At 42.8% G+C, this 27468-nt stretch overlaps 1 protein-coding gene across 2 annotated transcripts in view; it reads left to right on the forward strand.

The window, feature by feature from the left end:
- The window catches only part of ARHGEF18 (Rho/Rac guanine nucleotide exchange factor 18), a 534361-nt gene that overhangs the window by 440668 nt on the left and 66225 nt on the right, over positions 1–27468 (forward strand). For both annotated transcript variants that reach the window (XM_044305773.1, XM_044305780.1), the window contains 6 exons: positions 12659–12726; positions 18105–18165; positions 24253–24391; positions 25332–25444; positions 26186–26326; positions 26411–26658. In XM_044305773.1, coding sequence (XP_044161708.1) covers positions 12659–12726; positions 18105–18165; positions 24253–24391; positions 25332–25444; positions 26186–26326; positions 26411–26658 — 770 coding nt within the window. The remainder of the gene's footprint in view (positions 1–12658; positions 12727–18104; positions 18166–24252; positions 24392–25331; positions 25445–26185; positions 26327–26410; positions 26659–27468) is intronic.

A 27468-nucleotide genomic window follows, 5' to 3' on the forward strand; every position in this document is an offset into this window, starting at 1 on the left:
AACGGATACGTTATTTTAAGCCTCAGTTGTGTTCAGTTTGTGTCAGTTCTGTCAGAGATCAGTTAGTCCTCATTCACATCTGCATTTGTGGCGGCTGTGTCAGTACTGAGCAGTCTGCCCGATCCCCCAGTTCCGGAGTTGCCGCATCCTCTACTTCACCACTGGAACCCCTTTGACTGCAATGGGGTCCAGTGGTGATTTGGCCAATTTCCGGCAAAAAACATTATACAGTTAATGGGGATCCAGTGGTGAAGTGAAGGATCAGGCAGGCTGCTCTGTGTTGGAAGATAGAGATGTGAACATAGATTTGAATGAGGCCTCCTCTTTGAACGGAAAAACAGAAATGTAGAAACGAAAGGCATACGGAGTACCTTCGGTTTTTTTTTTTTTTGCGGATCCATTGAAATGACTGGTTCCGTATATGGAACGCAAAAAAACGAAACAGAAAGAAAAAATTAGTGTGGAAGAGGCCTTAAAGGGAGTCTGTCACCTACTCGGAGCGCTTTAGACCGCTCAGATCGCGTTATAGAACGTTTGCCCCCCAATAAAATAGTACCTCTCGTGTGCCTGTCCCACATAGAGATCCTGAAAAAAAGTACTCCTTTCCTACTTCGTCCTCCTCCTCTGCGCACTGCTCTGCCCACTATGCGCAGAGGCCGTAACTTCACCCCTGGGCACTTTAGACAGCTAATTTGCATACCTTTTTCAGGATCTCTACGTAGGACAGACTAACGAGAGGTACTATTTTACTCCGGGGCAAATGTTCTATAACGTGATCTGAGCGGTCTAAAACTCAGAGGAGGTGACAGACTTCCTGTAAGGCCTCTAGCACACAATGTTTTTTTTCTTTCCATTTCAATGGATCCGCAAAAAAAAAAGGAAGCTACTCCGTATGCCTTCCGTTTCCTTATTTCAGTTTTTCCCTTCCGTTCAAAAATATAACATGTCCTATTATTGTCCTGCGTAACAGACAAGGATAGTACTATTCTATCAGGGGCCAGCTGTTCTGTTCCGCAAAAAACGGAATGCACACGGACGTCATCTGTATTTTATGCGGATCCGTTTTTTGCTGACTGCAAAATACTGAAAAAGCCATACGATCATGTGCAAGAGGCCTTAGAAACATAATTAGACTGAAGCAAGGCCGATGCTTTTTCTGTTGCACTTTGCTCTTGAAGTATCAGCACCTAAGCCAGAAGTAATCCATCCTACTTTGTGCCTGGTGTTTATATTTCAGCATATTATCTCTGTGCGGTATTGGTGTGGGATGTACTTTACACAGCTATGCAAGCTTATGACTTTCCACTCACTCTCTGCAGAGCATTTACCTAATTATTGCATGCTTGGCATTCCTGTGCCCTGCCCAGTTTTGGTTTCTGTTTCTTCACCCTGAAGACTTAAATGCACATTGAATAAAGACGGGCATCACTATCATTAAACTAAGAGTGCTACTGTCACGGCTGAGGATGGGGAAAACCCTCAGCCGTGCGATGACAGAAGATGGTAGTCACGACTCGGCCAGGAAGACAGAATTAGGCCTCATGCACACGACCGTTTTTTTTTTAAGGTCCGCAAAAACGGGGCCGTAGGTCCGTGATCCGTGACCGTTTTTTCGTCCGTGGGTCTTCTTTGATTTTTGGAGGATCCACGGACGTGAAAAATGAAAAAAAATATCGAAGTCAAGTTTGCCATTGAATTGATAGGAAAAAACGAACACGGATCACGGACGCGGATGACAATCTTGTGTGCATCTGTGATTTTTCACGGACCCATTGACTTGAATGAGTCCGTGAACCGTTGGCTGTGAAAAAATAGGACAGGTCCTATTTTTTTCACGGCCAGGAAACGCGGATCACGGATGCGGTTGCCAAACGGTGCATTTTCCGATTTTTCCACGGTCCCATTGAAAGTCAATGGGTCCGCGGAAAAAAAACGGAAAATGGCCCAACGGCCACGGATGCACACAACGGCCATGTGCATGAGGCCTTAGGGAGCAGGTCACCTCCTATTGCTTCCCTAATCTGACCCCAACTCCTAGCTGCATGAGCCGACCTTAAAGGTAGGAGGACTCATGCTCTGGAACCTCGGGTCCCTACTAACCCTCCGCAGGTCCCTAAGCTAGGAGCTGGGTAGACTACCTGTTCCTCCTGGACATGGAGAAATAGGAGTCTAAAAATGGCCAAACTATAAAGAAAGGGGAACGGGAACAGTCATATGGCAATGGCAGGTAAGTGCAACTAGTACCAACACCTTCCTGCCACACAGACAGAGCCTGGGACCCAAGTATAAGTGCTGCTGTCCACAACAACACAATAGACAGAGCATACACACCACACAGGACGCCAGGAAACCATACACTGCAATAAATAGACATGACACACAAACACATCCTCATAACATCGTGTATAACAATATATAACAATTTATGACCACAAGGGTGGCCCCCACTGGCAGATGGAATTACCAGGAGGGTGTCTCCAGCAAAGCATGGCTGAAGAACCCCTCAGCTTCAGATCTCCAAAGAGGCTTTATAGCCCAAAGTGGCCACACCCACACAGACACACACAGGAGAGGGAATTAACCCTTCCAACACTAACCAGGGAAGTGAAACCACTTAAAGGGGAAGTGTCCAAATGAACATCACACTGCAGCTATTACCGCAGGCAACGACATGGGTGGCAACCATGTCCTGGGAGTCAGCCAGAAGGCAGAGACACTGCCACCACATGTACACCATACCAAACGTTGCTACGGGCAGCCACAGTGAAGGGAAGTGTCAGTGCACATCAGACATACAAAGTGCATACATACACACACCCCTAACGGAGAGGTTGCCAGGTGCAACCGCATGCACATTGCAGCAAGCTGCCTAGCACCAGCTCAGGCTGCTATACTGCGACAAAACAAAATAACTTGTTGCCCGCGGCAACCACAAGTGAGGCAACACACTAGCGGCCCTCACCATGACCCTGGCCGTGACAGCTACTAGCATGTAAAAAACCACAGGAAACCAATAAAGCAGGATAGACGCCAAAACAAAGGGGTTGGCACCATGAAAAATTTCTAAAAAACAGTAAAGGCTTTATTGGACATACAGGAGGTCATTTACTCCTCTTTTTGGCATAAAACTGTCACACTATCCCAACTTTGCGACTTTCTAAACGCCAATGTGACCATATTTGTTGCATGGTCGTTTTTACACTACATTTGACACAAAGAAGTGGTGGAGGCTGCGTCATGACCTCAGCCCTGGCAAGCTGACTAATTTCACACCAGAAGAAAAGCGCTTCGTAAAAGTTGCTACCAAAGATGTGCCTAATTTATGATGACATACACACCCCATCATAAATTAGGCGCATCTTTTGGCAACAATGGCGACATAAAAGAAACTAAAAAGACCCGTCAAAAAATGGTCTTAATAAATTACCCCCACAGAGCTAAAAACCAATATGAGATTTTCAGAGCATTCTGTAAATTGCAGTTTATACAAAAAAAAAAAAAACACCTGTAGATACAAAATAAATAACCACTTGAGTTATGAAAACTGTGACATCACATAAGATACAGTTGCAAGAAAAAGTATGTGAACCGTTTGGAATGATATGGATTTCTGCACAAATTGGTCATAAAATGTGATCTGATCTTCATCTAAGTCACAACAATAGACAATCACAGTCTGCTTAAACTAATAACACACACACAGAATTAAATGTTACCGTGTTTTTATTGAACACACCATGTAAACATTCACAGTGCAGGTGGAAAAAGTATGTGAACCCTTGGATTTAATAACTGGTTGAACCTTCCTTGGCAGCAATAACTTCAACCAAACGTTTCCTGTAGTTGCAGATCAGACGTGCACAGCGGTCAGGGGTAATTCTCGACCATTCCTCTTTACAGAACTGTTTCAGTTCAGCAATATTCTTGGGATGTCTGGTGTGAATCGCTTTCTTGAGGTCATGCCACAGCATCTCAATCGGGTTGAGGTCAGGACTCTGACTGGGCCACTCCAGAAGGTGTATTTTCTTCTGTTTAAGCCATTGTGTTGTTCTGTTGAGCTTCAGCTGGTGGACAGATGGCCTTAAGTTCTCCTGCAAAATGTTTTGATAAACTTTGGAATTCATTTTTCCTTCGATGACAGCAATCCGTCCAGGCCTTGATGCAACAAAGCAGCCCCAAACCATGATTCCCCCACCACCATACTTCACAGTTGGGATGAGGTTTTGATGTTGGTGTGCCTCTTTTTCTCAACACATAGTGACGTGTGTTTCTTCCAAACAACTCAACTTTGGTTTTATCTGTCCACAGAATATTTTGCCAGTACTGCTGTGGAACATCCAGGTGCTCTTCTACAAACTGTAAACGTGCAGCAATGTTGTTTTTTGAACAGCGGTGGCTTCCTCTGCGGTATCCTCCCATGAAATACATTCTTGTTTATTGTTTTACATATTGTAGATTCTCTAACAGGGATGTTAGCATATGCCAGAGACTTTTGTAAGTCTTTAGCTGACACTCTAGTATTCTTCTTCACCTCATTGAGCAGTCTGCGCTGTGCTCTTGCAGTCATCTTTACAGGACGGCCACTCACTAAGGAGAGTAGCAGCAGTGCTGAACTTTCTCCATTTATAGACAATTTGTCTTACCGTGGACTGATGAACAGCAAGGTTTTTGGAGATACTTTTATAACCCTTTCCAGGCAAACCCAGAACTGGTGTGTGTGTGTGTTTTGCAGGGCAGCTGTAACCAACACCTCCAATCTCATCTCATTGATTGGACTCCATTTGGCTGACAACTCACTCCAATTAGCTCTTGGAGATGTCATTAGTCTAGGGGTTCACATACTTTTTCCACCTGCACTGTGAATGTTTACATGGTGTGTTTAATAAAAACATGGTAACATTTAATTATTTGTGTGTTATTAGTTTAAGCAGACTGTGATTGTCTATTGTTGTGAATTAGATGAAGATCAGATCACATTTTATGACCAAAGGGTTCACATACTTTTTCTTGCAACTGTAAAGTGCTAACATAAGTGAATAAATATACAGTACATGCATACAACCTGCAGGGATTTAAGACCATCAAAGCGCTATGGGATAGAACCCCACTCATATTGCTCCCTCACATGCAGCCTCCTTAGGGTATATGCATGCATATTTATATGTTTATTCATCTTTTTATATTAGAACACTAAGTACTTTATCTTATGTGATATCACATTTCTGGTATTTTATTTTATATCTCAAGTGGTTATTTGTTTAGTATCTACATATGTGTTATATTGATATATCTTATTTAATAACTACCTTATGTTGCCTTTGTTGGTTTTCTGGGGCACATGCAGAGGTCACAGTAACGCCTGTACAAGCGTCATTGACGCCTGTTCAGGCCATTTACTCCCTGGAAAAAGTCTATGGGTGTGACGAACAAAATAGAACATGCATCCGTGGTAAAAAAAAACAGACCCATGGACCGTGCTGAAACGCTGATCTGTGAATACACACGTTAAAATGAATAGGGACGTGTGTTGTCCTCGGAGAACACGTACAGCACACGTCCGTGAAACACTGATGTCTGCATCTGTGCGTTTTTTTTTGTTTTTTTTTTGTGAATAGGATGCGGACCCATTCATTTCAATGAGTCCGTAAAAAACGTGTGCTGTCTGCATCAGTATGTCCGGTCCGTTGCCCCGCCCAAAAAATAGTGCATGGATAGGCATTATTACAGTGTACAAGAATAGGCATTATTACAATGGATCCACAAAAAAAAAAAACACACAATGCCGTACGGAACGTTATCCGTGTTTTTTTTTCGCGGACCGCAAAATACATACGTCGTGTGCATGTAGCCTTAGGGCTTCACACAAACGTATTTTGCGTTCCGTATATGGGCCGTTTTCTGCGTTCCGCGTACGGTCTGTATACAGAACCATTCATTTCAATGGGTCTGGAAAAGATGTGGACAGCACTCTGTTTGCTGTCCACATCCGTTGCGCTGTTCCGTGGCCCCGCAAAAATTGAGTCCTGTCCTATTCTTGTCTGTTTTGCGGACAAGAATAGGCATTTCTATAATGGGCCTCCTGTTCCGTTCCGCAAATTGCAGCACGGGCAGCATCCGTTTTTTGCGGACTGCAGAAAAAAAAGCCATGGTCGTTGAACAAGCCCTTATACATTACGGTCGGTCTGGAAAATGTGGCCGTCACATGGACTGCAGTTCGCGCACCTCGTGTGGCCATGTCAATGCAGTACCACATTCAAAACACCATCAACAGCTTCCCATTGATTTTAAATGGAAATAAACTTAACCGTGTGCATACCACCATGTGCTTTTTGCAGATGATTTGAAAAACACTTGAGAAGCAGATTTCTATAGATGTCAATGAGGAAGTCGAGAAACTTTATTCAGAAACGATGTGCTAAACACTATAAAAAAAAGTTTCTGCTGCAGATATAGATGTGTGAACACAGCCCAATGACCATGGTTGCGGCCACATTTGATAACATCAGTTGTGTGGTGAACATTGCAACGTTCTGTCATGTTTTCTCACTGCAGTGAATACGCTCACAGCTAATTATAGTCTGGATTATTAATTGTATGAGTCACTTTACATTGTAGAGGTCCTGCTATTCAGAGCAGCTATATAGCTTTGCCATAAATCAGGAACTTTTCACATTTAGGGCTCATGCACACGGCCGTGTGCAAACCGTATCATGGATGCGGACCTATTCACTTGAATGGGTCCGTAATCCGGAAGGAGCGCTGCGAAACGTAGGCACAGAACTTCATGGAAGCACTGCAGAGTTTCTCTCTATGCCTCCAAACCACAAAATAGAACTTGTTCTACGGATGTCACATGGACGTCAAACTTATGTCCTTTATACTTTCTCTTTTATGATCCACCCCTGATTTTGGGCTTCCAAAACTGCATGCGGAAACCTGACCATGTACTTTAAGGGTGCTGCATTTTGGGTGCAGTAACATTTCACATTAAAAAACGCATGTGGTTTTTGCAACAACCTACGTTTATGGTGGATTTCTTCAAACAAAGGGAAAACACATAGCAGACCTAAAGGGGGTTTTCTGAGATTTTTATAGATAAATATCAGATCAGCACCACCGCCGATCAGCCGGTTGAAGAGAAGATCGCACACTGTCCTAGCGCAGCCTTCCCTTCATTGTTTACCTGCTTGCCGTCGACATTGCCTTGGTGAGGAGGTGGAATTACCCATTCACTTCAGTGGGACAACTCATTTAAATGACCTTAATGTAATTCAGCTTTGCTTTGTGTTTCCCTTTGCTATAAGAAAAAGCACCATAAATGCAGGTATGTTGTTGCAAAAACCACATACTTATTTGCTGCACCAAAAATGCAGCGCAGCTGAGACGTATGGCAGCACCCTGAACAGTAAAAAGTGAAATTCTTGTGCAAATTGTAACTTTTGGGGGCTCAGTGTAAGCTAATTACTAAATAGGCCTGTATGTTTAACCCCTTCCCAAGAAATGACAAACATGTCATAATACCAAAAGGGATGCGTAGAGCAGGATCAGGAGCTGACTGAGCCCACTCCATGTGCAGCCATGACGGCTGTGACATTGTGTGTGTGTGTGTGTGTGGGGGGGGGGGTCAATTACTTGGAGACATGTCACTGTAAGGGCTGTTGTCGGCTGCAGCCTTGCCGCTGAAGCCAGGGGGCAGGAGCGGAGTGGCAGGGACAAGGTAAGTTTGAGGGGCCATTCACACGTCCGTTTTTTCTTTCCTGATCTGTTCCGTTTTTTGCTGAACAGATCAGGACCCATTCATTTTCAATGAGTCCTGGAAAAAATCGGACAGAACAATGTGTGCTGTCCGTTTCCGTTGTTCCGTTCCGCATGTCCGTTTAAATATAAAACATGTCCTATTATGTTCCTGAAAAATTGGATCCTGGTACAATGCAAAGTCAATGGTTCCGCAAAAAACGGAAGACATTCGGATGTCATTCCGTATGTCTTCCGTTTTTTGCGGAATCCGTTCCTGGAAACACATAGCAAATTTTTTTTTATTTTTATTTTTCAAAGAAATCCAAACAACTTTTATTTGATTATTGAAATGTATACAGGTTTCCGTTTTTTGCGGATCCGCAAAAAACTGATGACATACGGAAACATTTTCAGGAACAACGGATCCCCAAAAAACGGACCGAAATTCGGATTATAGAAAAATACTGACGTGTGAATGTAGCCTAATTGTGTTGTAACTGGTCCCTGGGAGTTGTTGGGTTTACATAATCCTTATTTCCAGCTCCACAAACGGTTGTTATATAAGGCGTTTTGCTAAAGGTAAATTTACAGGCTGGGGAAAGGTTTCATTCTGTCACTGGTAAAACCGTCCTTGAGTAGGCGGGAGTTTTCAGGCTGGAAATGTGGACTTTGTTTTGAGATAATTAGGTCTTCTGTAAGTGGTGGATGAAAGTACAGGTCAGGCAGCATGGTTCAATTCTGCTCGGATCAATATGTCTTCACCGTGTTAGTTTGTGATCAATGCCCGCACAGTGGGGACTGCGGGGAACATTAATAACCTGACAAGCTGTGCCAGAAGCTAGCACAGACATTTGTATTTTGCCAGCAACCATTTCAAACCCACCGGGTCCTAGCATGTGAAGCCAGGATTGAACATTGCAGATGTGATACATTTTTTGTCACGTCTATTCAGCCGTGGCGCGGTTTCCGCCTCAGTTATCCGGCTGCAGCACAGTTTAATCATACATTTTTAAAAGGAACAACCAAAGAATGGGGCAAGACTGAGAAGAAGGGAAGAATTATTTTTTCGAGAACAAAAGGTTTCACTAAAACGGAGATGATGGACCTGTCACTTCTCCTGACATGTCTTTTTTAGTAACTACTTGCATTTGCCATGTATTTCTGGAGCCTCTGTTCATAAAGGGAGTCTTTCACCTAAACTGACCATTATAGAACACTAACACCATGATCTGTTTTAAAGTCCCCATATTGGAATGCTACTTACCGTATAGCTGTCCGTCGCTTATTTTTGCTAAAAAACACTTTTATGCAATATGTTAATTAGGTTCTGAAGGTGCCCAGGGGCGGCGTTTAAGCGGCTGGTGCCCAGGCCCCTCGTCACTCTTTTTATATGAAACTCCTCCCCTTTCACCCCTCTGGCCCGCCCTAGATTCTTCAGAAATCCAGCGCCATTCACAAGATTCGCCACGCCTGCGCACTTCATTCCCCATTATGGGCAGAGGCACAAGAGTGTTTAATGCGCATGTGCGAAAATGAAGAGGGGCCTATGCACCGACTGATTGAACGCCGCCTCTAGGCACCTTCTGAACTTAATTAATATATTGCATAAAATTGTTTTTTTAACCAAAATAAGCGACGGACAGCTATACGGTAAGTAGCATTCTTATATAGGGACTATAATGCAGATCATGGTGTTGGTGTTCCATAATGGTCAGTTTAGGTGAAAGACTCCCTTTAAGACTCTATATTAGAGCTCATGCACACGACCATATGTATTTTGCGGTTCCATTTTTTTGCGTCCATGTGCATTCTGTATTTTGCAGCACGGAACAGCTTGCCCCTAATAAAACAGTCCTATACTTGTCCGTGATGCGGACAATAATAGGCATGTTCTATTTTTTTTGCAGAACGGAAATACGGAAACAGAATGCACACTAACTTTACAGCAACTTCAGTTTTTTTTGCAGATCCATTGAAATGAATGGTTCCGCATACAGTCCACAACCCCCCCCCCCCCCCAAAAAAAAAACGGAACGGACATGTAAAGAAAATAAGTTTGTATACATGAGCCCTTATGCTGTTTTTCTCTTATTCTCTAGAAGTTTATGGATTGAACCGGTAAAACGGGCCCTTAATACAGAGAATACTTACCTGGTCCCTGATGCCTGTGTCCTCCTGGATCTTTCCACGGCCGACGCTGCATCTTTCCGTCTTGCAGATCACAACATCCGATGATGCAGCCAATAGCATACTGTGTCAGTGACCTGCTCTCCTTGGGTGACATCAGCTGGGGGCAGGTCGCGACCTGCTATTGGTTGCGCCTCCCATGCCTGCCCCTGCCCCTGGTTGTTATCTACACAGGGAGATGCAGCGATGGCCATGGAGGGATCCGGAAGGACACAGGTGTGGGGACCAGGTAAGTATTCTCTGTATCAGACCCCAGACATTGTTGGGGGGACACAGGGTTTACCGGTTTGGTTGGTAACAGTTGAAGTTTACCACTGGCAGCATTGATTGGACAATGCCAGACTGTGTAGGGACACTGCCCGACTGGTAACTCCTATCTGTGCCTCTATCCATAAACCTCTTGCAAGGTTGGCAAAACATAGTCGTAAGAATAAATGCTCGAGAATTTTAATTTCACGTGGAAAACAATTAGTTATCATGGAAAGGTGACAGGTCCTTCTTTAAAACTCAATATACAGAGTAAACAGTTTTTTTAATAGTATTTTAGCTGTCTTTAATTTTCACTTTTATTAGTACTGTACCATTGAAAATACAATTATTAGGGGTCATTTTTTAAGGGACTTGCGACTGTTAGTCATAAAATTGTCTCAAGTTCCTTTTTTAACAGGCTATGCGACAATATTTAGTCACGTGACCAGCTTAACGCCAGTGAGGCCATGCTGGATATACAGCCACGACAGATGTACTAATATTTAGGTATAAATGTTGGCCAAAAACTACTCTAGCCAGGGGCTGGAGTGGTATTCCTCTCCAGGTGCACGGACTGCATTAGATTTGCTTAATTTATGATTAAGTGCATGCCTTGTCATAAATTAGCTGATTCTTACTGCAGCACAGAGGGAAATATAAAACCACAGTAAAAGGCCAGTCTAGGTAATCAGTTAACTCATTGGCACTTTACTGCTGCTGTAAGGGGAAAATGTTATCTGCAAGTATAATAGTAGGTGTAGAATTAGAAAAATAGTATGATGGCTCTATTGTTCTTTTTATAAGCCCAAATAAAGATGCCCTCATTTTAATGTGTGACGCTCTAAATGAGTCACTTTTACCACCTCTCTCTCTCGTTGGAGTGAATTGCCTCACTGAGTCCAGTGCTAAGAGTAGGACGTTAATGAGCCAGGGCAGGAAGTACAATACATGGAGTGTCTTCAAAATGATACCCAGAGGACCAATAGAATTACATAAAATATTCACATATAGGCTTACAGGGGTTCTCCAGGCTTTCTCGAAAATTTTGCTATGTGCTAACCTGTGGAGGGAAGAAAGTCTTCTCAGTACTTACCTCTCCGTTGCACCAACACCTTTGCTTCGCACATGCTGGCTGGGGGCTCTTCCAATCAGGTCCTGTCCAGTTATACTGTATCTGTAGCTGAGCAGCAAGACTCGGGAACCAATCTTCCTTCCACAGGTCAGCACACAGTGGGATTTTAATGAAAGCTCAGAGAAGTGCTTTAAAGAGGACCTTTCACCGATTATGTCATTGTGAACTAAGAATACAGACATGGAGAGCGGCGCCCGGGGATTTCACTGCACTTACTATTATCCCTGGGCGCCGCTCCGTTCTCCCGCTATGCCCTCCGGTATCTCTGGCCACTAAGTTATAGTAGGCGGAGTCTGCCTTTGTTCTTCTGTAGCGCTGGCCAATCGCATTGCAGTGCTCACAGCCTGGGAGAAAATAACCTCCCAGGCTTTGAGCTCTGTGCTGCGATTGGCCAGCACTACAGCAGAACAAGGGCAGACTCCGCCTACCATAATATAGTGACTGAGATCTCCGCCTACTATAACTTAGTGAGCAGAGATACTGGAGGGCATAGCAGGAGAACGGAGCGGCGCCCAGGGATAATAGGAAGTGCAGTGAGATCCCCGGGTGCCGCTCTCCATGTCTGTATTCTTAGTTCACAATGTCATAATCGGTGAAAAGTCCTCTTTAAGCCTGCGTAGAAATCCAGCATGCATAACTTTTTGTCTGGCCAAAATCAGCTGGATCCCTGAGTAGTTGATGGGGATCCGGCGATTCCAGATACAGTGAACTCCAGCAGTCTGTTCCTCGGCCAGAACAGCCTACCAGATTTTGTAACGCTACTGTGAACAAAGCCTTATATGTGAAAATATGACTGTAGTAATGTGGACGTTGGCCAGACGTGCTTCTGTGTGTTTTTCTGACTTGGCTGATATTTTTCACATGACATTCAAGGCAAGCTGGTTTCATATCTGACCTTATTTCTCTTGCTGCACTTTGTAAAGAGTTGCAGTTCTATAAAACCATTATTTTACTTCCTCAAGCTCTTGTCACCTACCTGCACAATGAGTCATATTCTCACAAAAGACTTGTAGGAGGGGGGGATCAGTTTGGAACTGAGAACTGTTTCTAGTGGATTTTAGGTTTTGGTTTTTGGTACTAATGGACCTTTTATATCTTTTTGATACCCGAGTATTTTTTCTTTGTCTTCTGTTTGTCCTCAGTGTTTGCTTGTTTGGCTACTAACACATGCTAGCTTTCTTCTCTCGCCCACTTGCTGAATCCTAATGCATGCTTGCTTTTTCACCGGGCTTGCTAACTGGCTACTTACACATGCTAGCTTGCTTAACTTTTTGTACGCTCTCATCTTTTATATTCTCCAAATCATGCAGTTGTCATTCCCATGTTATGAATGTTATTTTTTTTTTTTTACAGATTGTGCTGTAAATGTCCATAAAAACTGTAAGGCTTTATTACCTGAATGCACCAGCAGCAAAACAAAGGTATTTTCTTTGGTATTCTTTAGACCTCTATTTTTTTAAAAGGGTTTTCCAATCTGTAGCTATTGGTGACCTTATCAGAATAGGTCATTAATATCAGATCAGTGGGCTTCCAACAACCTGCACACCCAGTGATATACAGCAGATGTCAGAAATAAAACATTGGGGTCGCTTAACGTCTGTTCTTGGCGACTTTTTCTTTGCCCATGCAGCAATATTTCGTCGCAGAGGCATTTTGCACCTTGCTCGCTATAGCTTGCCTAGATTTACTATCTGGAAACGGGCGTGAGAGCAGAGTGAAAACTACTAGTAAGGTGCTGGAGTAGTACACCTAATTTATGCAGCATGCCTAATTAGGGCAGTACACCTAATTTATGATGAAGCCAGAGCCTAGTCATAGATTAGGCTCTTTCTCCGCCAGCAAAGAGGGACCTGTAAATGAACCCAACAGGTGCAGCCAGATGCACCACTCCATTCATTTTGTAGAGACCATGCTCGATTTAAAGCAGCTCGTCCCCCATTGAGCCAAACAGTTGATAAGTAGGGTGCTGTGTCTCGACCACTGCTGATCTGATATTAGGACCTTTCATCAGTATGTACAGCCCAGACAACCCCTTCAATTCTGGCAGAGAGTTACACATGCGGGACATGTTATGGCATATTTGCTGTGCACATATTACGTGCTTCTCGTCCCATGAAATCTAATTTTGTCTGAAAGATCTGAGTCTTGTCATATGGGAAAGAACTTCAGTGAGAAACCAGTGTAGCATGTAGCTTAATATGTCAAGCTTTGCTGCCCAGTGAATGGATGGGAGAGCACAGACAGCAGTGTTGGTTTCAGCTCCACACGGTGCCAGGTAATGTCCCTCCTACTGACCCGTTTCTTTTACATTTGTATGTGTAATCCCAAAAAATGAAAAAGGTTGTCCCTGAGGGGAGAAGGTGCAGAAGCAACCTCCCAGGGTGTACTGCTCTGTAACGAGAGATATGTGAAAAATAATGGGCAGTAAAGTGTTAAAACCTAGAGTTAATTAGGACAATTAAGATCCCAAAATTGGGAAGAGAAAGCCCCTACCAGACAAACTGTACAAACATCGACAAGGGACCTACGTTGATAGGTCACCTGACGGTCACATCCACTACTACCCTTGAATATGGGGCGGAGGTGGAGCTGACCAACAAATAGACACTGTATAAAGACTATGGCGGTGTACCTATATGCCAATAGGCGATGGAAAAAGGGGAGATCTTACCAGTAGTAAACGTCAGGACCCTGTAGTCCAATCCATGGGGGGGGGGGGGGGGGGAGGCGTCCTTCAATCGGTTGTACCTTGGTGCCAAAGGGCCACAGGGAAAGTCTGTCCCTGTTAATGCCCTACTTGGCCTATTAATCCCTAAGGTAACCTCCTAACACGGGGTCCTCTCCCCGCAAGGGGTGGCCCCGTCAAGAACCTGACCCTAATTAATGAAGGGTAATGGTGGTCAAATGGGAGCCTTTCCCTTATCCTCACCCTATACTATATAGCCCTGCCTATAGCCGCCCAATAGGGGCGATCCCGTATTCAGGAACCTCCTAATAGCCTTTGGATGGCCCTAAAGATGGATTATAGAGGCAGACCAAGATAAGGTGCCATAGAATGGCCCTATTCAATGACCTACTCTAAATACACAAAATAATGAAGGCTGAGTACATCAAAATAATAAATCAGTGCTGCTGAGTACATCAAAATGAATAGTTGCTGAATACAAAACAATGAATGAATAGATGCCCAATGTAATTTCTGCAATATCGGATCCAATTTCCAAAGATAGTCACATACAGAGTATAGGTCCCTTCATTCCAACACGTTTCGCCCAGTACATGGAATGGGCTCATCAGAGAATTTTCGACCTAATGTTCAGCAATTTTGTCAATACCGATTGGTCATTCGGCAAAAAATAAACAATAATACGTTTGGGCTAGTGAGCAAACGCAACCCCCCAAACTTAGTGGCGGAAAAAGAATATATATGTATGTTGATATACAGGTCCTTCTCAAAAAATTAGCATATTGTGATAAAGTTCATTATTTTCTGTAATGTACTGATAAACATTAGACTTTCATATATTTTAGATTCATTACACACCAACTGAAGTAGTTCAAGCCTTTTATTGTTTTAATATTGATGATTTTGGCATACAGCTCATGAAAACCCAAATTTCCTATCTCAAAAAATTAGCATATTTCATCCGACCAATAAAAGAAAAGTGTTTTTAATACAAAAAAAGTCAACCGTCAAATAATTATGTTCAGTTATGCACTCAATACTTGGTCGGGAATCCTTTTGCAGAAATGACTGCTTCAATGCGGCGTGGCATGGAGGCAATCAGCCTGTGGCACTGCTGAGGTGTTATGGAGGCCTAGGATGCTTCGATAGCGGCCTTAAGCTCATCCAGAGTGTTGGGTCTTGCGTCTCTCAACTTTCTCTTCCCAAGATTCCACATATTCTCTATGGAGTTCAGGTCAGGAGAGTTGGCAGGCCAATTGAGCACAGTAATACCATGGTCAGTAAACCATTTACCAGTGGTTTTGGTACTGTGAGCAGGTGCCAGGTCGTGCTGAAAAATGAAATCTTCATCTCCATAAAGCTTTTCAGCAGATGGAAGCATGAAGTGCTCCAAAATCTCCTGATAGCTAGCTGCATCGACCCTGCCCTTGATAAAACACAGTGGACCAACACCAGCAGCTGACATGGCACCCCAGACCATCACTGACTGTGGGTGCTTGACACTGGACTTCAGGCATTTTGGCATTTCCCTCTCCCCAGTCTTCCTCCAGACTCTGGCACCTTGATTTCCGAATGACATGCAACAGTCCAGTGCTGCTTCTCTGTAGCCCAGGTCAGATGTTTCTGCCGCTGTTTCTGGTTCAAAAGTGGCTTGACCTGGGGAATGCGGCACCTGTAGCCCATTTCCTGCACACGCCTGTACACGGTGTCTCTGGATGTTTCTACTCCAGACTCAGTCCACTGCTACCGCAGGTCCCCCAAGGTCTGGAATCGGTCCTTCTCCACAATCTTCCTCAGGGTCCGGTCACCTCTTCTCGTTGTGCAGCGTTTTCTGCCACACTTTTTCCTTCCCACAGACTTCCCACTGAGGTGCCTTGATACAGCACTCTGGGAACAGCCTATTCGTTCAGAAATTTCTTTCTGTGTCTTACCCTCTTGCTTGAGGGTGTCAATGATGGCCTTCTGGACAGCAGTCAGGTCGGCAGTCTTACCCATGATTGCGGTTTTGAGTAATGAACCAGGCTGGGAGTTTTTAAAAGCCTCAGGAATCTTTTGCAGGTGTTTAGAGTTAATTAGTTGATTCAGATGATTAGGTTAATAGCTCGTTTAGAGAACCTTTTTATGATATGCTAATTTTTTGAGATAGGGATTTTGGGTTTTCATGAGCTGTATGCCAAAATCATCAATATTAAAACAATAAAAGGCTTGAACTACTTCAGTTGGTGTGTAATGAATCTAAAATATATGAAAGTCTAATGTTTATCAGTACATTACAGAAAATAATGAACTTTATCACAATATGCTAATTTTTTTAGAAGGGCCTGTAGGATACAAATTGGATATTACTCAACCAATAATTGTCAAAAGGTACTTGCGTGCCCCATATGTTTAGCCCAAAGTGTTAGAGAGGGTAGCCAGCCAGTGTGGTTGCTGCTCGGTGGCATAAGCGAGCCGCTTTGACATATTGTCTGTGTCACATTGTCAGTCTGTATGGTGGAGTGGCCACCCTCTCTAACACTTTGGGTTAAACATATGGGGCACATCTGTGGGCTTTCTTGTGCATCATCTTTAGAAGAGGCTTCCTTCTGGGACGAGAGCCATGTAGACCAATTTGATGCAGTGTGCGGCGTATGGTCTGAGCACCGACAGGCTGACCCCCACCACTTTAACCTCTGCAGCAATGCTGGCAGCACTCATATGTCTATTTTGAAAAGACAGCCTCTGGATATGACGCTCAGCGCGTGCTCTCATCTTCTTTGGTCGACCATGGTGAGGCCTGTTCAGAGTGGAACCTGTCTTGTTAAACCGCTGTATGGTCTTGGCCACCGTGCTGCACCTCCGTTTCATGGTGTTGGCAATATTCTTATTACCTAGGCCATCTTTATGTAGAGCGACGATTCTTTTTTTATTATCCTCAGAGTTCTTCGCCATGATGTGCGATAACATCAAATTTAACGCACTTGCTCCCCATTCAACAATGTTATTTTTTATTTTAATATTTCATATGTAAAATTGGAAAAGGGGAGTGATTTAAACTTTTAATATTTTTATTTTTTATTTACTTTATTTATTTTGTATCAACTATTAGTCCCCTTAGGGGCTAGAACCCTGGTCTATTAGGGCGAATAGGACTTTACACTGTCCCTGCTGCCTTGTGCTTTGTGCACACAGCAGCAGGGACCTTACCATGGCAGCCATGGATGGATTTAATAGCGTCTTGGCTGCCATGGTAACTGATCGGAGGAGGGGATCCTGTGGCCACTGCACACCAATTAATATAATACTGGGAGGAGGGGGTGCACTGCACCACCAATGATTATAGTACTGGGGAGGTGGTCTCACTGTGCCACCAATGAATATTATTAACCCATTAATACAAATGTGGGCATCAGTTGTTGGCCATATCATACAGCCAGCACCTGTCCTCAATGACAGGGATCCCGCTGAACTGCGTTAATTAAACCCTCAGGTGCCTCTCATTGGTGGCCAGCTGCAGCAACGTCACAGTGGAGAGGAAGGGACTCCTTCTCCTTTGTGCTGCTGAGAAGAACATGGTGCGCGCTGAAAGCGGAGCGTGCCATGCCCCCTAACTGATATTAGGCTGTGAATTAGCACAGCCTAGTATCATAAAATAGCAAATCACGGTATCTGATCGATCCGGTACAAAAGTATCGTTTTGGGTATCAAAAGTTTGTTTGTAAAATGGGGTCACTTTTTAGGGATTTCCACCTAAAGGGTGTTTTACGTAGTTTGGTAAATCAGTTTTGAATACTTTGAAGTGCTATAGATTACTGTAAAGGGGTTATCCAGGTTGCACTGCAATCCCGTGTCACGACCTCGCGCGGTATACATTGGGCACATGATCCTAGCCTGGAGTTAGAACCCGAAGTACATGCATGGCTTTGAATCTCTTGCTACAGCGCTAGTGAGAGATTCACACTCACACATGTGCTGTAGGATCTAACGCCAGGGTAGGATTATGTGCCCAATGTACTGCACAATCTGGATAACCCCTTTAATGGCTGTTGTGTACGAATGATACTGTGATTTGAATGACAGATGGGTTACCTAATGCGAAAATCTAACATTACAACCTCTTTTTTTCTTCTACAGAAGGACAGTTCCCACAAGCCAGTAACGCCTAGTCAAATATCACTTGTGTCATATCAGCAAGGTACTGTGTTTTTTTTTTTTTTTTTTTTTCCATTTGGTCATTTTGATATTTCAAAAGGGTCTTAAACCTTAGTCTCTGCAAGCAGCCAGTCTGATTTTCATTCTTTTCAATGACCCATAGTATTGCAATTTTCTTGCAATGAATAGTTTTGTTTTAAGCAAAATGGTTGGCCTACCTTTTACAGTTAAGATTTGCAGCATAATACTTCATACTGTTCGATATCGACTCCTCTACAGCAAATTGAGACACGGGCAGATTTGCTAATAGTGTCGTACTTTACGACTGCCCCTCATCAGTGCAGTGCAGAGCAGAGAGCACTGGCTTAACTAGGTGGGAAACTTGGGTCAGGATTTGGGGCGTACTTCTTCATTCCTTAATCGGCATGAGGAGACTTATAGGCCATATATGCTCCTCTGGAATTCTGTGAAGAAGGGATGCAAATGACCCACCCCAATGAAGGAGCTGGTGGCATTACAAGTGGAGCTTGTTAAGGGCTCATTTGCATCCCTTCTGCCCAAAACTCTGGAAACATGGAAAACTCTGTAGGAGGATAGGGAATCGCATGCCCTTCAGCATCATTGGCTGACTGTATAAGGCCTCATGCACACCACAGTTGTTTTTTGCGTCTGCTAAAAAAAAATCTTTTTGGGAGGATCCTTTTTTTCCCCCCACAGATCCCTTGTAATAAATGCCTATCCTTGTCCGCAAATGTGAAAAAAGTAGGGCATGCACAATTTTTTTTTGCTGAAGGGAAACACGGACAACCGACGCGGAACACAAACTGATGAACTATCAGCATAGTTTTGGGTCCCCATCCTATCCGCAAATAAACGGAACGGAGACCGAGAAAAACAACGTGTGCATGAGGCCTAGGTGAGATGAGATCCCTCATAGGCTGTAGAAGGAGTAATCGGTACAGGAATAAAGCTGTGCTGATACCTTAGAGCTAGTAGATCCAGCATGTATTGCTGATACATAGCCACATGAGATATTGGAAACTAGGAGCAGGTTGCAAACTACATTATCAAGAGGGTTTGAAAAAAAATGAATGAAGGAATGACTATTGCAGACTGGTAACTGCTAATATACATATAGTTGCAAGAAAAAGTATGTGAACCCTTTGGAATGATATGGATTTCTGCACAAATTGGTCATAAAATGTGATCTGATCTTCAGTAAAGAGGAATGGTCAAGAATTACCCCTGACCGTTGTGCACGTCTGATCTGCAACTACAGGAAACGTTTGGTTGAAGTTATTTCTGCCAAAGGAGGTTCAACCAGTTATTAAATCCAAGGGTTCACATACTTTTTCCACCTGCACTGTGAATGTTGACATGTTGTGTTCAATACAAACATGGTAACATTTAATTCTTTGTGTGTTATTAGTTTTAAGCAGACTGTGATTGTCTATTGTTGTGACTTAGATGAAGATCAGATCAAATTGTATTGCCAATTTGTGCAGAAATCCATATCATTCCAAACGATTCACATACTTTTTCTTGAAACTGTGTATATGGGTATGTATATGTGTGTGTGTGTGTGTGTGTGTATATATATATATATATATATATATATATATATATATATATATATATATATTTTAGCAAGTTTGCTTTTTCAAAGGTGTCCTTTACGGTTAGGAAAAGTGTAATTCTAGAAAGGGCACAATGTTTTCTTCCAGCATGCAACGATGTGATTGATTTCTATAGGCAAGTAGGCAACAATGACAATTTCCTAAATCTCGCCAACTGATTGAGAATGGTCAGAATGATTCAAAAGCTATATACACGAAGCTCATCAAGAGAATGCCAAGTGTGTGCATTCTCTTGATGATCAAAGCAAAAGGTGGCTATTTTGAAGAACCTAGAATATGACATATTTTCAGTTGTTTCACACTTTTTTGTTATGTATATAATTCCACTTGTGTTAATTCATAGTTTTGATGCCTTCAGTGTGAATCTACAGTTTTCATAGTCATGAAAATAAAGAAAACTCTTTGCATGAGAAGGTGTCCAAACTTTTGGTCTGTACTGTATATGTGTGTTATAAGTTTGGACACACCTCCTCATTCAAAGAGTTTTCTTTATTTCCATGACTATGAAAATTGTAGATTCACACTCAAGGCATCAAAACTATGAATTAACACATGTGGAATTATATACATAACAAAAAAGTGTGAAACAACTGAAAATATGTCATATTCTAGGTTCTTCAAAGTAGCCACCTTTTGCTTTGATTACTGCTTTGCACACTCTTGGCATTCTCTTGATGAGCTTCAAGGGGTAGTCACCTGAAATGGTCTTCCAACAGTCTTGAAGGAGTTCCCAGAGATGCTTAGCACTTGTTGGCCCTTTTGCCTTCACTCTGCGGTCCAGCTCACCCCAAACCATCTCGATTGGGTTCAGGTCCGGTGAGTGTGGAGGCCAGGTCATCTGGCGCAGCACCCCATCACTCTCCTTCATGGTCAAATAGCCCTTACACAGCTTGGAGGTGTGTTTGGGGTCATTGTCCTGTTGAAAAATAAATGATGGTCCAACTAAATGCAAACCGGATGGAATAGCATGCCGCTGCAAGATGCTGTGGTAGCCATGCTGGTTCAGTATGCCTTCAATTTTGAATAGATCCCCAACAGTGTCACCAGCAAAGCACCCCCACACCATCACACCTCCTCCTCCATGCTTCACGGTGGGAACCAGGCATGTAAAGTCCATCCGTTCACCTTTTCTGCGTCGCACAAAGACACGATGGTTGGAACCAAAGATCTCAAATTTGCACTCATCAGACCAAAGCACAGATTTCCACGGGTCTAATGTCCATTCCTTGTGTTCTTTAGCCCAAACAAGTCTCTTCTGCTTGTTGCCTGTCCTTAGCAGTGGTTTCCTAGCAGATATTCTACCATGAAGGCCTGATTCACACAGTCTCCTCTTAACAGTTGTTCTAGAGATGTGTCTGCTGCTAGAACTCTGTGTGGCATTGACCTGGTCTCTAATCTGATCTGCTGTTAACCTGCGATTTCTGAGGCTGGTGACTCGGATGAACTTATCCTCCGCAGCAGAGATGACTCTTGGTCTTCCTTTCCTGGGGCGGACCGCATGTGAGCCAGTTTCTTTGTAGCGCTTGATGGTTTTTGTGACTGCACTTGGGGACACTTTCAAAGTTTTCCCAATTTTTTGGACTGACTGACCTTCATTTCTTAAAGTAATGATGGCCACTCGTTTTTCTTTACTTAGCTGCTTTTTTCTTGCCATAATACAAATTCTAACAGTCTATTTAGTAGGACTATCAGCTGTGTATCCACCTGACTTCTCCACAACGCAACTGATGGTCCCAACCCCATTTATAAGGCAAGAAATCCCACTTAGGCTACTTTCACACTAGCGTTCGGCTGTCCGCTCGTGAGCTCCGTTTGAAGGAGCTCACGAGCGGACCCGAACGCTTCCGTCCAGCCCTGATGCAGTCTGAATGGATGCGGATCCGCTCAGACTGCATCAGTCTGGCGGCGTTCAGCCTCCGCTCCGCTCGCCTCCACACGGACAGGCGGACAGCTGAACGCTGCTTGCAGCGTTCGGGTGTCCACCTGGCCGTGCGGAGGCGTGCGGATCCGTCCAGACTTACAATGTAAGTCAATGGGGACGGATCCGTTTGAAGATGCCACAATATGGCTCAATCTTCAAGCGGATCCGTCCCCCATTGACTTTACATTGAAAGTCTGGATGGATCCGTCGAAGGCTATTTTCACACTTAGCTTTTATATGCCAATATAATGCAGACGGATCCGTTCTGAACGGAGCCTCCGTCTGCATTATTATGATCGGATCCGTTCAGAACGGATCCGATCGAACGCTAGTGTGAAAGTAGCCTTATTGAACCTGACAGGGCACACCTGTGAAGTGAAAACCATTTTAGGTGACTACCTCTTGAAGCTCATCAAGAGAATGCCAAGAGTGTGCAAAGCAGTAATCAAAGCAAAAGGTGGCTACTTTGAAGAACCTAGAATATGACATATTTTCAGTTGTTTCACACTTTTTTGTTATGCATATAATTCCACATGTGTTAATTCATAGTTTTGATGCCTTCAGTGTGAATCTACAATTTTCATAGTCATGAAAGTAAAGAAAACTCTTTGAATGAGAAGGTGTGTCCAAACTTTTGGTCTGTACTGTGTGTGTGTGTGTGTGTGTGTGTATATGTATGTTTATGTATGTGTATGTATGTGTGTGTGTGTATATATATATATATATATATATATAATATTTACACTCACCTAAAGAATTATTAGGAACACCTGTTGAATTTCTCATTAATGCGATTATCTAGTCAACCAATCACATGGCAGTTGCTTCAATGCATGTAGGGTTGTGGTCCTGGTCAAGGTAATCTCCTGAACTCCAAACTGAATGTCGGAATGGGAAAGAAGGGTGATTTAAGCAATTCTGAGCGTGGCATGAATGTTGGTGCCAGATGGGTCGGTCTGAGTATTTCACAATCTGCTCAGTTACTGGGATTTTCACGCACAACCATTTCTAGGGTTTACAAAGAATGGTGTGAAAAGGGAAAAACATCCAGTATGCGGCAGTCCTGTGGGCGAAAATGCCTTGTTGATGCTAGAGGTCAGAGGAGAATGGGCCGACTGATTCAAGCTGATAGAAGAGCAACGTTGACTGAAATAACCACTCGTTACAACCGAGGTATGCAGCAAAGCATTTGTGAAGCCACAACACAACCTTGAGGCGGATGGGCTACAACAGCAGAAGACCCCACTGGGTACCACTCATCTCCACTACAAATAGGAAAAAGAGGCTACAATTTGCACAAGCTCACCAAAATTGGACTGTTGAAGACTGAAAAAATGTTGCCTGGTCTGATGAGTCTCGAATTCTGTTGAGACATTTAAATGGTAGAGTTCGAATTTGGCGTAAACAGAATGAGAACATGTATCCATCATGCCTTGTTACCACTGTGCAGGCTGGTGGTGGTGGTGTAATGGTGTGAGGGATGTTTTCTGGGCACACTTTAGGCCCCTTAGTGCCAATTGGCCATCGTTTAAATGCCACAGGCTACCTGAGCATTGTTTCTGACCACCATGTACCCATCCTCTGATGGCCACTTCCAGCAGGATAATGCACCATGTCACAAAGCTCGAATCATTTCAAATTGGTTTCTTGAACATGACAATGAGTTCACTGTACTAAAATGGCCCCCACAGTCACCAGATCTCAACCCAATAGAGCATCTTTGGGATGTGTTGGAATGGGATGGCCCTGGATGTGCATCCCTCAAATCTCCATCAACTGCAAGATGCTATCCTATCAATATGGGCCAACATTTCTAAAGAATGCTATCAGCACCTTGTTGAATCAATGCCACGTAGAATTAAGGCAGTTCTGAAGGCAAAAGGGCGTCGAACACCGTATTAGTATGGTGTTCCTAATAATGCTTTAGATGTGTGTGTAATAAAAAAATAAAAATAAAATATATATTCATATTGAGAGTTGAAAATAGAGAGTTGAAACTAAAAACATACTCATCCTCACTCACTGTATAGTATATATTTATTTAAACTTTTATTACATCTGACAACTTTTACATAAGAGATCCATAAAGGAGGTTGTGGTAATGAACAGCTGCTTTACACGTGTTCCATTTTCAGTTAAGGTTGTCAGTTCACACTTGCCTTAGAGGAGAGCTGAAGTAATTTATCTCATAGATACAACAGGCTGTCAAACATCACCAGGCGAAATTACCAGCCTTGCAAGCTGGGTCAATAACAGTTAGTTAGACATCAGGAGGGGTTTCTAGAATTATCAATAGAAATCCTGAGACTGCAGAGCATTTAGAGGTGACCAGAGACAGGGAGCAGAATGGGCAATGCCAGCCTCAAAAGAGACAAGGGAACTGGCTGTCAGACATTTCCCTCTAGAATTTCATTTTACAGCTCTTATCCAAGAAAATGGGGACGAAACTTTATCTTGGAAAATGAGCTCTTGACATTTCGTATTTTCTCTGCTTTGCGCCAAAAGGCAGAGAGTGGCTTGCAGCACAATGGCAGCTACTCCTATTCCAACTCAGTCTTGGCCTCTGTTGCAGCTTCTTTCAAGGATCATCCTCGCATTGCTATTGTGGGGCTTGATGGGACTCATGTACAGGCTCGGGGGCTCGGAATGACTGTCACTAATAGAGGAAATTCAAGAGTGGAAATACAAGCAACATCAGGTAGCCGAAATAGGTAAGGTCTTTGTCATCTCTTTTTATTTTTTTTGTACAGTCTTTTGGTGAGATGATTAGGTTCCTTCAGACTTCACTGAGTGTAGTATAAGAAAAGGAATGTAATGTTAGAACAGCACAGTGGCTTTGGGGTGATTTTGGAAGTTACTTGAGGTTTCTTTATGCTAGGAAATATATACAATAATTATATAATAACCTTTTGTATGAAGGGTCATAAATTAGTTGCTTCTCTGTCCATGCTTTATCTTTTTGGAAAACTGTTTTGGGAAAATGGTCCTTCATCCAGTATTAATCTGTTTTGTAATGTGCTGCTGATATTAAAGGGAACCTGTCATCAACTTTATGCTGCCTATTCTAACAGTAGAATAAAGTAGAGACAAGCGAGTCAATTTCAGCGGTCTGTCATTTATAAGTTAAAAGTAAGTGGTTGCCGAGAACCAACATCACAATCATTGCAGACTGGGCCTGGAAAAGAGTCACGGCCACCTGAGAAGAGTCATGGTTATTCATACATTTCTGCTCTCCCTGCCCACCTGTTGATGACTGACAGTCTTCTACCAAGTTTTCTCTCTAGTAGAGAACTGCCAATCATCAGCAGATGGGTGACAGATTATGAATAACCATGACTCTTCTCAAGTAGATTTGACTCTTTTCAAGGCCTGTGCTGCAATGGTTATAATGCTGGTTCTCGGCAACCACTTACTTTTAGCTCATGAGTGACACATTGCTGAAATCAGCGTTTCTGTCACAAATTTATGCTGCCCTAAGTGAGGTCATCATAAAGTTTATGACAGGTTCCCTTTAAGCATACTGCAGAAAATCTGGTGAAAAGGTACTTTTCTATCCAGTAGTAATCTGTTTCTATGAGTAGGTTCCTTTTATGTAGAGGCTCAGTGCTGAGCCTCTTATTATAAGTTGTGTTCTTCTTAATTCTTTGACAGCTCAACAGCAGCAGAAATGGATGAATTTGACTCAAATTTTACAAAGATGAGGATCTTCACAGAGGACAATGTATCACTGGCCCCATCTACCACAGAGTCTGTATTTGTGGAAGGTAAGTGTTAGAGATATAGGTTGCTCATAACACACAGTGTGGATTTAGTTATGGGAGGAGCAGCATAATATCACCTCCATATTAGAAGACCTTTGTCTCAGATGTTGCAGTTCCATCGCCATACTTCAGAGTTGCTCATGCTGGTAAACTCTGCTGTTAGTGAGCACTGTTCTACTTCTAAAACAGCAATTGGACCTGCACCTGCTCTGCCTTGATCACAATTGCCTATGTCATCAGCAGTAGATCATTAAACACAATGTGGCTCATCTCCTGACAAGTCTGTCCTAGTAAATCTTTGCATTCTTCATAAAAGAACAATTCATCTTTCACAGTTTGTCAAACCTCTTTGACAAAGGGAGTGGTGAACATTCAATTTATTCATAAGTGTTCAGGGGGAACAACAGAGGAACAGCATAAAACTGAATTATGAGAAAAGATGCTCCAGAACTGTTATTTTATGGGGAATACAAGTATTTACCAACGTAGACTTGTCTGGAGAGGTGGCAGGTCTTCTTTAATACTGCTCGCTTTGGTGAAAGTCTTATCCAAGGCAGTTTTGCAGTTTGTTGCTGTCTGTAATGCTGCTCATGTAATAGTGTACTAAAAATTGTAAAATAGTTTGTATCTATAAGACTTTATCAATTTTACCGTCTGTCATAGAATTCTAGAATTTACAAGCTTTCTTAATTAGTATCTTGACTTTATTGAGCAACGCCGGCTCTTGTTGTCTCCTTATTTCAGATGCTTTTTATTCCTCTGTGAGGGCTGAATTGGAAAGTGATGCTGTTGAATTTGAGTTTGAGACTTGGAGTAGTTCCGTAGAGCCGCCATATGCCAAAAAGCAGAAGAAAGAGGTCATCAAGAGACAGGATGTCATCTATGGTGAGGAAACAAGTGCCATCTGTTCTTAAGGATTAACTATGAGACAAATGGCTTATACAGCAGCTTTCCTTTTCATGTTTTCAGAACTTATGCAGACAGAAATGCACCATGTACGAACACTGAAAATCATGTTGAAAGTGTACTCTCAAGCACTGAGAGAAGAACTGCATGGGAATAAAGAAGTCCACCAGCTCTTCCCATGTCTGGATGAACTTTTGGAGCTACATGAGCAGTTTCTTGTCCGATTTAAAGAGCGACGTAAAGAGTCTTTAGAAGAAGGCAGTGATCGGAATTATATCATACAGAAGGTTGGGGATATCCTTGTACAGCAGGTGAGTTTCTCTTTTTATGTTCGTCCTTGTTAAATATCATACAAAGCATAGTATAGACTTTAGGTTTGCTGCTTTTTTCACGCATTTTCAAAACTGCAATATCTTTGTGCTAAATCAGTGTATATGATTGCAGTTCTACATATGTGGTTGTGGTGCAGCCTGCACCATATAATTTTGTGCGATTAGGGCCCTAAAAATTGCGATTACGATATGCGATGCAATATTTTAAGAGAATTGTGCTAGAGGTGTATTTGCTTGGATTTTCAAGCAAAAGCACACAGAAATTACTGATGATGCTGAAATGTAGTTATGCTTAACTCAAGAACTGAAATGCACAGTGTTTTTCAAAATAAAACATCTTTTACTAAATTAAATAACCTAATTTGGAGTATATTCAGACCATGGTCTTGTAATCAGTGGGGTACCTCAGGGATCTGTTCTGGGACCCATATTGTTTAATATCTTTTATCAGCGAAATTGTAGAAGGCCTCGATGGTAAGGTGTGTCTTTTTGCTGATGACACAAATATTTGTAACAGGGTTGATGTTCCTGGAGGGATACACCAAATGGAAAAGGACTTAGGAAAACTAGAGGAATGGTCAAAAATCTGGCAACTAAAATTTAATGTTGATAAGTGCAAGATAATGCACCTGGGGCGTAAAAACCCAAGAGCAGAATATAAAATCAGTGATACAGTCCTAACCTCAGTATCTGAGGAAAGGGATTTAGGGGTCATTATTTCAGAAGACTTAAAGGTAGGCAGACAATGTCATAGAGCAGCAGGAAATGCTAGCAGAATGCTTGGGTGTT

This window comes from Bufo gargarizans, chromosome 1, assembly GCF_014858855.1.
Source record: "Bufo gargarizans isolate SCDJY-AF-19 chromosome 1, ASM1485885v1, whole genome shotgun sequence".
Classification (NCBI taxonomy): domain Eukaryota; kingdom Metazoa; phylum Chordata; class Amphibia; order Anura; family Bufonidae; genus Bufo; species Bufo gargarizans.